At 45.0% G+C, this 13,932-nt stretch overlaps 2 protein-coding genes across 3 annotated transcripts; both read left to right on the top strand.

Annotated features, from left to right (window-relative positions):
* Positions 1 to 3,253: 3,253 nt before the first annotated feature.
* On the top strand, positions 3,254 to 6,779 carry LOC123057772 (uncharacterized). Its single transcript, XM_044480669.1, has 2 exons — positions 3,254 to 5,501; positions 6,107 to 6,779. Exon 1 carries the CDS (start codon positions 3,355 to 3,357, stop codon positions 4,138 to 4,140), a length of 786 nt encoding a protein of 261 aa, XP_044336604.1. The 5' UTR covers positions 3,254 to 3,354; the 3' UTR covers positions 4,141 to 5,501; positions 6,107 to 6,779.
* Positions 6,780 to 9,620: 2,841 nt separating this feature from the next.
* Positions 9,621 to 13,664, top strand: LOC123060074 (translation initiation factor IF-2-like). 2 transcript variants are annotated; one of them, XM_044482637.1, is made up of 4 exons: positions 9,621 to 10,082; positions 10,632 to 10,713; positions 11,497 to 11,535; positions 12,760 to 13,664. In XM_044482637.1, the coding sequence occupies exons 2-4, from the start codon at positions 10,699 to 10,701 to the stop codon at positions 13,477 to 13,479; spliced, it is 774 nt and encodes a 257-aa protein (XP_044338572.1). In that variant the 5' UTR covers positions 9,621 to 10,082; positions 10,632 to 10,698; the 3' UTR covers positions 13,480 to 13,664. The 2 variants fall into 2 exon arrangements, with proteins under 2 accessions (XP_044338572.1, XP_044338573.1); XM_044482638.1 differs by having other exon boundaries at positions 9,621 to 10,713.
* Positions 13,665 to 13,932: the final 268 nt, after the last annotated feature.

Below are 13,932 nucleotides of genomic sequence, written 5' to 3'. Positions count from 1 at the left end.
ATTATCAAAGTCCTAGAAGATACTAAGAATGCAGTGATCAACATAGAGCACAACTTTTTCTTACAAATCTAGGAAATTTTGCTATTAATACAAATGTGAACATCAAAGGATTGCTTTGGCTTGTAAAGCAATGAAACGGGCCAGCCCAGTTATGATGAGGGAACAAAAACCTTCAAGCGAGACGGAAGCTACACTCGCCCTACGCGAGATATAGTCTTCGTGCTTGGCCGGGGACGTCCTCCCGTTGACTACAGTCATACATAGCGTGCTTGGTCGAGTTTTTTTATTCCGGTCGGTTTATTCAAATTTAAAAATGTTCACGAGTTTAAAAATATTTTTGACTTTAAAAATATTCATATTTTTTAATGAATTCAAAATGATCATCAATTTGGAAGATTTAATGAATTTGGAACATGTTCACAATTTTTTAAAATATTCATGAACTTCAAAAATTAAAAATAGAAAAAAGGAGAATGGAAATATGAGGCCGCTTATCTAGAGTAAAATATTTGTCTGTTGTATCATGTGCCAAATGAAATGAGTAAAACACTTGTATGTTGTATCTTTCCAAATTAGTACAATCTACAACTGCTTCTCTTGAGTTAATTTTACATGAAAAAAGTTTTAATATTACAAGATACATCAGAAGAACTAAAATTATTCTATAGGATCTTAATGACAGCCACATTAAGAGTTCATAAATGACAGGCTGGGTCTGAAGCCTTTTCTTTTCTTTTGTTGAAAGATGCAAAAGCCTTGCCCCTGTCTGTTGATAAAGAAGAAGAATCGGTTCATATTTACTTTAAACGTTCTTGGCATAACAAAAAAACAAATAATATGAACAGTAACATCCAAAGCAAAATATTACATGATGCTCTTATATTTGTTTACGAAGGGAGTATGTCTTAAAATGGTCCTTAGCTAGCTGCGCTACCTCAAGCAACCTCTCGCGACCCCCACGCGATGCCTCCCCAGGGCGCGCTCGGGGCGATCTCAAGTACGCCAACAGCCAACCACAACGCAGCCTCCCCTCCGCCGCTGCTACTGGCATAGGCCGCGGTGACGGCGGGCCCGACACCGGGGTTGGGGTGTTGGATGCGGCGGCGACCCTCATGGATCTACTCGGGCGAGTCCAGCGAGGAGCATGCGCGCAGCGGCCAGGGCGGCGCCCTGGTTGTGCGACGACGGTGCTAGCCCCATGGCCGCCTGGAACCGATGAGTTCTCTAGCGATGGTGGGCATGTCGGCGGCCATGGATCTGGACCCCATCCAGATTCGTCGTCAGTTCTTCACCTGGATGGTCGGCGACGCGATGAGGGGTCCGGTGAGGGGATGGAGGATCTCTGCCGGAGTACAGGCGGTGACATACGTCTTCATGGCGAGGCTCCGCGTGGTTCTAGCCAGCCGCGAGATCGGGATGACGCGGCTTGCGGTGAAAATCGTGTCTGACTGCGGTCTTGGCGGACAATGGCGGCATATCTGACGTCGTTTCCTTCTCGAGGCATCGTTGTTGCAGGTCGCATCAACTTGATCGGGATGTTCTAGGGGGAACCCTAGATCTGGGTACACCGGATTGGACGAGGATGGCGCATTCGGTGACGTTCTCCCTCCTAGGGGCATCCGTTTTGGAGCAAGTGCTGGTTGGAGGTGACAAGAGGAGGAGCGGTGTTACATCTACCGAAAGGCCGAAGGCGGATCTCGGCGGCATGGTGTAGCCAAGTTTCAGCGACGGGCGTGTGGATGGATACGTGCAGGATGGTGGTGTCGTCTGGCATCGCGGTGACGTAGACAACAGTATGGCCTGACGAGGTCGATACGCTGATCACTCCCGAAGGTGGGACGATGGAAGATGACGACGACCGATCATAGAGTGTGCACCTACGGTGTGTGTGCAGAGGGTCTAACTAGAACTGCTGGTTCTCTCGGTCTGCGAGCGGGCGGCTTGTGGCCATCGAAATAAATGTAGTGCTGATATGTGGTCAGGGCATGTCATCAAAATTATGGGGAATTTGAGGATTTGCCACACCTTACCTAACACTTTGAGGATTTGCCCTTGTTTACATTGACATGGATATTTTGCCCCAACTTTGCTAAAAACTTGAGGATTTGCCCCTGATAATATGGACCACTCTGCAATGTCCAAAATGCCCCTCAGCCCATCCTAAAATTCCCCATCTTCTTCACCGATTCAGATCTCGAGTGAGCTTTCTCCTCAAAACAGGAAACAAAGAAAGAAAGGATGCATGTCAAAAAACGAAGAAGAAGAGATGATGGTTGACTACTGCCAGAACTAATAACGTTGCGTGCTCTACGCCGAGTGGGCCTTGCTGCAGCACCGGCGCCCAAGCTCGCCGCTGCCGACTTGGATGCTGGAGCCTCTACTGGCAGGGTCCCGCACGGTCTGCATCAGGATGATGGCCACTCGACGCCTCGTCGACAAGCGCGTGTGCATGGACGTCACGCGAACCTCCAGCTCGCCATCGTCGCAGCTCAGCTGTGGCGCGCGCTCGCTCACCCGTCTCATGGTCACGGGGCCTCCGTACTCGTTGTCGGCGTGCTCCGGTCATCTTGAACGGAACAAAAAGGGCATCGAGCTGGCCGACGGTGTCATTAGCGCCGGCGAGGTTGACTTCGTTGCTGCCTACTCGCTTCCACAACACCAGGATCAAGCTTGAGACGGCGAGTCCTGCATTTCCTCCACCAGGAGCCTAAGTCGGTCCACCGCAGCTAGCCAGCGCACCGTGCCATAGGGTTTGCTCGTCGAGGAGGCATTGGTTGTCGTGCTCGCTGGAAAAAAGCACCACCAACACCACCACCTTGATGCATGTCTAGGTGTCCCCGGCGCTGGCGGCGAGGAGGAAGCACAACAAGGCTTGCCGTCATAGGAGGAGACGAACAGAGAATGAGTTGGTTCATGCTCGGGGGCAATTTAGTCATGATTTTGTGGTGTAATCTGGAAACTTATGCTAACCGTGTAAAAGGGGCAAATCCTCAAAGTGTTAGGTAAAGTGTGGCAAATCCTCAAATTCCCCAAAAATTATAGATGTGGGGACAGCAGTTGCCCGGAAGATGGCTTTAGATTGACCCATATGTTTGTTTTGTTAGGTTGTGCAATGATATAATAATAAAATGGCTATATTCCTTTTTGCTGCGCTACAACAAAAAGAAATGTTTGACCAAGCTGTAGGAAAAAAAATTGTTGCGCATTTTGCAGATGCAGACGTCCGGTGAACACAACGGGGACCCAACAGAACACAAAGTGCTAGTGTGCTACAACCGGTGAAATCACCACTCCGCTCCCCGTCCCTCCGTGTGTGGTTCCCGTGGCTAGCTAGGTCTTGCCGCCGCCGCCCAAATGAAAGAGAGCGAGGACGGCGGCCGCCGCCGCCGCTGCCGCAGGCCCCAAACCCACGCGAGTGACGAGGCCGTCGGAGTGACCCGCAGCCATCCGCAGCTTCACGCGAGCGAGGAGGGAGCCGGAGTGGCTCGCCGCCGCTCCCGTTCCCAGATCCGCGCGACTAGCGAGGGTGCTGAAGTGATCTGCCGCCCCGGAGTCTTCCCGGCTGCGCTGGCCTCGCCGATTGAAGACGACGACCTCCTGAGGGAGATCCTCCTCCGTCTTCCGCCGCAGCCCTCCTCGCTCGTCCGGGCCTCCGCGGTCTGCAAGCAGTGGCGCTGCGCCGCCACCGACCCCAAGTTCCTCCACCGCTTCCGCCTCCACCACCAGAAGCCGCCCCTCCTCGGCCTCTTCCACCGCCGCAAGGATGATATCGTCTTCACCCCCATCATGGACCGTCCCGACCGAATCCCTCCAGAGCGTTTCGACCTGCATCTCCTGGACATGGACAGCCACACCATGTGGATGGTCGAACTGCTTGATTGCCGCCATGGCCGCGTCCTTCTCATGGACACTCTGTGGGACGAGGTCATCATGTGCGAACCTATCACCGGCGAGCAGCACCGCTTGGCCGTTCCGCCAGAGTTCGTAAGGAATCGCTTCACCGGGGCTGTGCTCTGTGCTGCCATCGACCATGACCACGTGCACGGAAGCTGCCACTCGAGCCCATTCAACGTGGTGCTGATCTCCGCTCTCGGAGGGAATAATCAACCTATCGCCTGTGTTTACTCCTCAGACTGGTGAATGGGGTGATATCATTCCATCAACCGTTTCATTTGAGCTTTTTTATGACCATACCCCTGGGTTGCTTGTTGGTAATGCCCTTTACTGGTTGTTGGATTCTATAAGCAATGACATACTTAAGTTTGATTTGGATGAGCAGAGCCTAGCTGTGATTAGGGGGCCTCCTCTTACAAATGATTTTCGCCATGGTAGTCATTGCATCATCCAGGCTGGGGATGGCGCGATTGGGTTTGCCATATTGTCTTACCCTCACTTACAAATGTGGCAGAGGAATATCAATTTTCACGGTGTTGCCACATGGGTGCTATGGAAAACAATTGACATGCATATGATTATTGGGCTCCCTAAACAGATTCAAGGAAAGAGGGCAGTTGTGAGACGTATATTGGGATCCCTTGAGGATAGTGATGAAATACTTCTATCTGTGGGCCGTGGTGCCTATAAGGTTCAACTTAAGTCGATGAAGTCTAAAAAACTTTGTGAAAACGGTTATTTAACTCGCTATCATTCTTTCAACAGTTTCTATCCTCCAGGTGATTTTTCATCCTTAGTCCTCGTATTGTAGGAGTAACTTAATCTCGGTGTGTTCTGTACATGCATGTTCGAATACCTTCCGTCGCGGTTCTCAAGTGTAACAGCTTAAACTTAGTTACCGTCCATTTGCTATATAGACAAACTTATAGCTATATTGTTTAATATGTTATCATTCAATATATTTGTCTTCATGCTTCATATTCATTTCTTAGATAGACAAGCTTATGGCCTTCTTTTGTGTTATCATCCAACGTAGTTGTATTCGTCCTGCAAGTGACTTATGCAACACACCTTTTTTCCGCATTTGTTGTCTCTAAGCATGCTCTGTTTACTTAATTTGAATACCCAAGATCACTTTTCCTGGTAGTGTTTATGATTTTTCGCATGTTTCTATTTTGTCTTCTTGAAATGAGGAGTGATGAGTTAAATGAGATCAATGCTAGGCCATGTCTTCCATTCTTATAAGCTAAACTTTATTATGAGATACGTATATACATATATATATATATATATATATATATATATTGTTTAAATGAATATTCCTTTCAAAAAGCAACATATATAGTTTTATTTCTTACTAGTTAGTTGTAAAATGTAAATAAAAGAGTGCATCTTTTTCTTATATTTGTCAATTCATCTATGTAATATAGTAATATACTCACTGTTGCCTTCTCATATCCATTTATATTTTTGTTGAAACTTTATTAAATGATTGCCTTATGCTTCTATGCACATCCATTGCTGGTGGACTTGATGGAGCTGACATGATGCATGATACACAAGGTGATAGTTTGGTTAGATCTTCTAATGTGCTGAAATGGTAACAGGTAAGAATCTTCTGAATATAGTTTGTGAGATTTGAACTGTTTGATTTTCACTTTGGAAAATATTTGATGGCCAGTGTGGGTAGCATGTATCCTCAAACTACTGTCCATTCGACTATAGGGATTCACACATGCTAATAACACAGGAAAAAATTAAAATGGTGGTGATGCTAAGTAAAAAATTGCCCTTTTTTGGATCATAAATGATATGCAGACGTTGTATCCCCAGAGTTCCCCTTTGGTTTAGCTGTTTCATAATCTATAAGTTGCAATCAATATATATTAGTTGCCAATTTCGTTACTACAAGCATCAGCTGCATCATTCAACTCCATCACCTCACAAATTCATGTGATAAGGTTGGAAGATTTACTTTGTTGCCATCTGTATTTCGAGGAGATATAGTCAGCAATATGATATAGCTCTTCCTTTTTAGGGGGTGGGGGTGGGGGTCGGGGTATTGTATAGCTCTTCTTTATGTTGCTGTGCTGATCATGAGTTTGTAGACATGTTTTGTTCATACACTGTTACATACTCCTAGATGTTACTGTTAGAATTTATCTGTATCTGTATCAAGTTAGTAATAGATTAGTGCTTTTGTTTTCCCCAGGTGAAGAAGGGCTGCTGCAGATGTTAGTTGTCAATGAATTTGTCGCATTCCATAAATGTTGTCGGCAGTGTTTATATGTTACCTAAAACAACTTACCGTGTCTTATTCTAGCCAAGTCTGTATAATGTAGCAAGATCCTTTTGAATACCTGATCCAGGGAATTTCAGCTTACTAGTATTGTATCAAGTCGGATTTCGTGGTCTCTTGTTTCTGTTAGTTGTTTGTGCTTAGTTTCAGTGCCATGTTGTATCACCGAAACGTGTTTGTTTGAGTGTGCTTGTCAGCTGAGGTTTGAAAAGCATGTCTACTTTCTTGTCTTGAAAGTGAGTTTTGCTTTGCTGCCGCTTGTCCAATACTTACCTTGCAATGGTTCATATGAGCCAAAGTACTCATCATTGACTCAGCTATTTGGTGCTGAAGATACTTGAAATCGCAGGAACTGGACAGCTGAAACTGCTGCGAGTAGAGCAGCTTCCTTGTTGGCAAGTGGAATTAAACCTGTAGGTGTGTGCTTTTACAGTTTGATTGTGAAGCTCATATTTTCCTGTAGATTGAGAAGGATGTCGAGTACCTCCTGGTGGCAAAGCTTTCTGCAGCAGTTTAGTATTGTTCCCAAATTGTTCAGATCCGAAGGTGTTGCCATTTATGTTGTGCGGCCTGCTTGCATTGGTTTCTCCTCAACCTGAACTGAACACATTTTCTTTCTTCAGTGTGTAATGGAGGAAGGAAAAATGGTTGATAACACCAAGAGGCACGGACAGAGATGTGCCACATCAGAGTACTTCTCTGTAGATTCGTGTGCTGGAAATGTTCAATGATCTATGATTGACTGCATTGATCAAAAAGAAGAGAAAAACCCAGTTTTGAGCATAAGCAGAAGCCTGTCTGCCTGTCGTTGAAGAAACCATGTGTACTGCAACGATCAACCTGCCTTTTGTTTGAAGTACACTGCTGCATGCATTAGTCTTTTGCACGGCCGTAAACCAGATGCCTCGTACTCGCTGTTTCTAACACAAGCATGCCATAGCTGTAACCATCTGACTAGTGTGATATTGTTCCAAAGTTCAGAGAACATAGTGCTGGATGTTCGGCTGCAATGCAATGCAGCCCACTGTTCCTGTAGCTGCAGTCAGTGTGATTGTGATGATGCTTTCATCCCTTGCGCAGAGCTTTGCAAGCGCAAAATCCTAAATATACTGATTGGAAGAATTATAGCAAAGCTCTCTAGCTGTCAAAGGGAACAAAAAAAAAGCCTTCATTTGTTTAGCATTTTGCATTTGGCTGTCGACAGAAAAAAAATTCATATTTATTTATCTTTTAAAATTTTCATAACGGTTTGAAAGCCATATTGTTCCATCTTTTGAGGGAACCGGTCCATCTTTCAAAACTTAAGAACTTGATTCATTTGATACTACCCCCTCTGCCCTCTGGGCACCACTTATTGTACAACAAATCTCTCTCATTGTGCAGGAAAAATTGTTAAAAAACCCAAGAATTTGAGCACTCTGCACAGAATGAGTCATTCTGCTGAAACATAAGTTGTAGTATTATTGCAGAAATGTGTGCATAGTCCATTTTTGCCCTCTTCAATAAAAAAAGGAAATTCAATTAGATCTGCATGATGGCCACTCCAGATAAAATTGGAGTATTAGACTAGCCACAGTGGGAGTAACTTCAGCAGTAACATCGGGTCCAACTCAGCAAATTTGCTTATGTGGCAATGAAGTAATGAGGAGAGAGCAACATTGACTCTACAATTGATTCCGAGCATCGGCATTCATTGAACTAGCAAAACTGACTTCATCATTTCTCCGGTTGGCAGTTCATGGCCAGGGAGTAGTAGCAATAGTTACCTTACTCCTCCCATCATTACCCACACAATCGAAGAGACAGCGAAAGAAGCTCCACTCAGAAATCCAGCAAAGCACCCATGCCAGGTCTGATCTGATTGTGCGTGCTCTTGATCGTCTGTTTCCATGATGGTGTTGAGGGCATCGGGGAGTTCATATACCATGGATTTGCCAGCAGCAATGACGGTGCGGCTTCCATGCATTGCACAAGATGGGGTCCTCACTCTAAGGACGAGCAGCCACAACATCAATCCAGGGCCTTGGCTTCCATCATGAAGTGCCTTGTTATGCGCTAACACGACAGGGGACTTGCTTTTGCCTGAGTTCTCTCCCAGATATCTCAGCATTAGAGATGGCGATCAGGTTCTTGATGAAGTGCCTCCCTTGGTGGCGAACACAATAGCATTACAGGCCTGTCGGTGGTAGATAAAATATCTAGGCCGGCCAATAAAATGCTGTCGAATTAATGTACCTCCCTGTGACCTCCCCAGCGTCGTCAGTACTCAGTAGACCGCTTCCCAAGCTTGTGGAATGATCTACCAGTAAATTATATTGTAACCGCAAGTTACAACACTGTATGAAATGCACACATTGATAAAACAAAATCATCAGTCAAAGATTTGCGTACACACGGAGTTGAAAGGAAACCAAACAAGTAGCAGCTCCAGAAGTAAGGCTGGCCCTGTCCTAGTTCAACCTTTTTTATATACTCTAGTAACACCATGTGTCCATATTTGTTGTTGAACGTGGACTGCAAAGTAAATTAAACACGCGAACCATAGAAAGCTGCCGGCCATCGCAGCCAGCAGGAGCCTAAAACAAAACTCAAGACTCTGATTCAACATAACAGACACAAGTGGAAATCACGATGCAGATGGCAGTGGTGAGTACTCTGTGTTGTGGAGCACTCCATGGGTACATATACGAGCAAAAATTGCGACGCAGGCTGCTCATTCAACGGGAATGGCACCGTTCCATCATAGTATCTTCACTTCAAAAGGCGTGACTTACAACTTATTACCATAGAGGTAGAAAGCATGGAGAGAATGAATGGACGACTAGATCGACCACTCAAAAAGACATCCAGCCCTGGAGCTGCTACTGATTCGGCATAGCTGCCGCATAAGTCTGACTCCAAACTGATCACTGATTTTCACTCCAGACTATGGCCTCCAGAGAAGGATGATGTTTACAGCTTTGGCATTGTGATCATGGACATTGTCAGTGGAAGAAAGAAACTCGACACTTGCCGGTCTGAAGAGAGCATCCATCTTATTACCCTATTGGATGAAAAAGTTAAGACTGATCAGTTGGTAAATTTGATTGACAAGAACATTAACGACATGCAACCACATGAGAAAGAAGTAATTCAGATGATAAAGCTTGCAATGTGGTATCTACAAATTGATTGCAAGAGAAGGCCTCAAATGTCTGAGGTTGTCAAAGTCCTAGAAGGTACTAACAATACACAGGTATTGTCGTGCCTAGGAAAGCGTATTGTATTTTTTATAAGGGAAGTGTATTGTATTGTATATGACATTTAAGTTTCATCTCAATTAGCCTTTAAGATGTACTCCCTCCGTCCGAGAAAGTTGTCTTCGTGGCATTTTTGCAAAAAACCCCTCGAAGAAAGTCCGACAGAACCCGCAGTCCATCATCCCCTCCGACACCATTCCTCTCGCGTCGTTCCGCCGTGCCGCTCCACCGCTCTCCCGCGACACGGGCGATGCCGCGCAGCTCCACCCGCCACGCCGCGCCGCCGCGACCCGCAGCTCCACCACGCAGCTCTACCGCTCCCCCATCCCTGCCTTTCGATTTGTTCCCTAAAATACTCACCTTTCCTCCACCCTTGCCCGTCGATTCGGTGCCTTGCAGCGACAAAAATCCTCACCTGGCCGTCAATTCGCCGCCGTCGTGAGGGGAGTGCAGGAGGAGCAAAACTTCATGTTAGCTGGAGGAGCAGTGGAGAGCAAAATTTCATGTTGGGGAGAGCAGCGGTGAGCAAAATTCTCACCTTTCCTTCCTTTTCCGGTGGAGAAGCTTGGCCGGTTGCCGGGGTGAAGGCGGCGCCCCCATAGTCCGGGTACTCCTCGTCGTCGTCTTCCAGTTCGCCTACCCCATCCAAGGTATGCCCAATTTGTTCCTCTGCTTGCAAGAATCTGAGAGCAATTTGTGTATATCTGCAATTTGTGTAGAAATAATCACATCAGTGATTCAAGATTTCATACTGAGGTTCATAGGGATTGCTGAATTGTCCCTCAACATTGCAGTATTGCAAGTTCTTGGTCAGGCTTATAGGTGTAGATTGATGCCATCTTCTTGGATTGATCTTTCAGCATTGCAAGTTCTTGGTCAGGCTTATAGATGTAGATTGCTTTGTCGAACAATGTTCCTGTCGGTCCAACAATGTTTCTGAATCTGAACATTTTTGCACTCTAAATAGTCAAAATTAACCAATGTTCAGAAATCTACAGATTTTGCTCTCTAAATGTCAGTTAACAAATTCTTATTCTTACTGTCAAATGTTCTTTTCTTTTTTTTGGAACCATGCATACTCTGTTCTGTTAGTATGTTCAGTTTGGTAGCATGATTTCCCTTTAATTATGCAAGATCAGAATATGTAGTTTCAGTGTCTAGCTTGCTCAGTGCATTTTGATCTTGGAGGTTTCTTTCAGTGTGGAACTGCTGCTGATGCTGATGCCGAGGTTAGAATATGTAGTTTCAGTGTCTAACTAGCTGCTGATGAGGAATGATCAGGTGGTGGTGCTACAACAGTACATTTTTTACACATTTCCTCATGCATATAATTTGAAAATTCAGTTAGTGCAGTTATGACATAATTGATCTTGACAATCCTAGTTGATCTAGTTATGCAAATGTTCAGAAATGTCCAGTTCTGAAACTACACCATGGGATCTCTTCTTCATCTTCTTACAAATAAATCCAAATAATTCAAATAATTAAATAAAATCAAGTAAATTCAAAAAAAATCAACTAATTCACATGACACACTCCAATCTTTTCTCATTGAACACATGACACAAAGACATACACATGACACAATAAGAGATGAATGGTTAGCATATAAGTATAACAAGAAAACCATGAAAAATCCTAGACAAAAAGCAAAGAAACCAAGAAAGGGAAAAGTAGATATTAACAGTACTCCTTGTTCATAAGCTAACTGAATGTTCTGAAGCTGTCAATTGTTTTATATAGATTGTGAATGTTGACAGTAGTAGTAAGACTAGAAGAAGAAGAATTCCAAATAAACTCAAATAAATTCAAATAAAGACCTGTTCCTTTTTCTTTTCAGGAGCTGCTAGCTAACAAAAGTTTAAAACATTGAAGTAAAGCAAGCAGTAGATATTTCATCCTCACAGACTTGTTCTTTTTTCTTTTCAGTGAATTTCAGCACAGAATTTGAACAACATTTTCTTCAACATTAAGTCTTCAGAATTGTTTGAGATAAAATTCAGTTTTCTGAATTGTTTGAGATAATATTTAGTTTTCTGAATTGTTTGAGATAACATTCAGCAGGAGGACAATTTGAATTGGACAGCAGGAGAACAATTTAGAGTAAGATGATCTGCCCGACATCTCAATTGACATCTTAGTTAACATTCAATTGACATCTCGAGCATTTCGAATGCTGCAAGCTCAACGAGGGAGTATTTATTGAAGATATTATTTCAGTCATTTGATAAGATGCCTGCTGATCTTGTTGCTGCTGTTCTATTCAGTTTCTGCCATTACAGATCAATCTATAGATCATGTTGTTTCATTTGATAAGAAACCTGCTGCTTGTAACTAGAGTTACACAAAAGTAGGCCAAGTTTCTGTAAGAATATACTTAAATGCAAGGAAAAAATAAGCCGCAAGTTTATTCAGTTAACTAAATCAAGTTCATTCAGGTAAGGACAAAATTATTTTGATCAAGTAATTACTGTGACAACATTGCAACATTTCTTCAGAGTACATGATTAGTTTTGCCCCTTTTCAGTAAAGGGTGCAGCAACTTTCTGGGATTTCTGAAACTGTGTCTAGAAGTATTGCTTGTCAAATCAGTGAGTAGAAATTTTAGGGCTATGTCTAGAAGAAGAAGAAGAAGAAGAAGAAGAAGAAGATCCAAACTACAAATGGCTGCCATAATGACAAAAGATGATCCAAACTAAATTTCTGATTTATAAATGAGGCTAAGTATTCAGCTTCTTCTTATAACTGAACTAATGCTCTTCTCTTTACCTCTAACAAGCTTGCTCATTCATTTTGGCAGTACACTTTTCAAAGGCTTAATTAGTTCCCCATTTTTTGAGTCTGAGTATTCAGTTTGACTAAATTCAAAAAATTCAGTTTGACTCTGAGAGGGAATAAACTACTGTAGTTTACTGCAGTTTATTGCATAACTATGCACTATTCGGAGCACAATGCAGTTTACTGCAGTTTACTGAATCAAGATGAATCAAGATACAGTAGCTGAAAATATTTGGAAATATACTCCAGCCTTGAGTAATCTGGTGGAATCATATTAATTGTTTCCAAAATAAATTGATAGATTGCTCACCACTATAATCTGTTCATCATTCAGCCATAGTTGTTGCTGCTACAATTTCAGCAAGCAAGCATTTCATCAAAGCCACACAACACAAACATAAATGCAGTCTTTTGGATCCACACTGGCCGCTGCAGTTGAAGACCACATAAGAATTTGAACTTCAGTTTAAATTTGAACTTCAATTTCATCAAAAGTTGCTAGTACATGCAGCAGCACTGAATTTAAATGTGTACACTGAATTTTTACAGGCAGCAGCACTGAACTTTACCTCTTGCGGCACAGACGGGCAGCAGCAGCGGCGAGGGGTGGGGCGGAAAAAGGCAGTGGCGGCGAGGGGCGTGGCTCGATCAGGCGCCCGGTCGTCTAGCCGCCGGGCAGACCCGCGTGGCCCTGCCTGCCGAAGCCGCCAGAGAGGAGCGGCGGCCGCGGGCGCGAGGAAGCGGCCTGGGAAGCGGCCTGGGATCACGGCGGGAGGCTCCGGCGACACGCGGAGGGGATCTTGGCAGGAGGGGAACGCGCGGAGCGGATCGTGGCTGGAGGGGAACGCGCGGAGGTGGTCGTGGCGGGAGGGGAATGCTCCGGCGTGGGTCCTCAGTGGCGGCAGAGCAGTTCCTGGACGGCGCACGTCCTGGCCGGCGCAGGTGAAGAATCCTACGACGGCACCCGTGACGACGCGCGGAATCGCGCAGGTGCAGGTGGGTGGCGGCGGTGGAATCAGAGGCGCAGGTGGCGGGCGGCGACGGCGGAATCAGAGGCGCAGGTGGGCTCGTGGTGGTGGGCGGCGGCGAAATCAGCTGGGCGGCGCCTGCCCAGGCGATGCGCGGGGACGACGGAGGAAGAAGATGGAGACGGGGATCTATTTAAAACTCCGAGGACTTTTTTGCAAAAACACCAGTACACTGCGCGCTGGACAACTTTTTTCGGACGGAGGGAGTATGACACAGACACAAGTCACACAACACAGCTAGCGTACTGTACACGAGAAGCCAGTCATGAATTACTTTCCTGCTTAAGGAAAGACCAACCATGCCTAGCGTGTATCGAGTCGGACTGAATTATCTCTGCTAGTGCTGTGACCATGTAATGCTCCATACCAAGGTATATGACATCAAATTTCACAACATTTTGCAATTCTAGTCCCAAAGAAGTTGGAACCGGGAAGATGGTCCAGATCACTGCCGCGGGAGCTCCCCCGGTGCTGATTTTTTCTCTCTCTCAAGTCGATATGTGAAACCAAAATCATTCTTTTTCCACTTTAAGTATTGGCATCTAGTAGCAGTGAGCATTTTCTCAGCTACAAAAGCATCTCACAAACAAGTGTACATTACATTGGCAAGTAGGGGAGGGGAGCTTTCAGAGTGAGATAGAAGGCATGGGAAAGAAAGGGACCTCCTCAACTGCAAGGAGCAAAAGACAACAAC

The sequence above is a fragment of the Triticum aestivum genome, chromosome 3A, assembly GCF_018294505.1.
Source record: "Triticum aestivum cultivar Chinese Spring chromosome 3A, IWGSC CS RefSeq v2.1, whole genome shotgun sequence".
NCBI classification, from domain to species: Eukaryota; Viridiplantae; Streptophyta; class Magnoliopsida; order Poales; family Poaceae; genus Triticum; species Triticum aestivum.
This window is presented reverse-complemented; position numbering and strand designations above follow the sequence as displayed.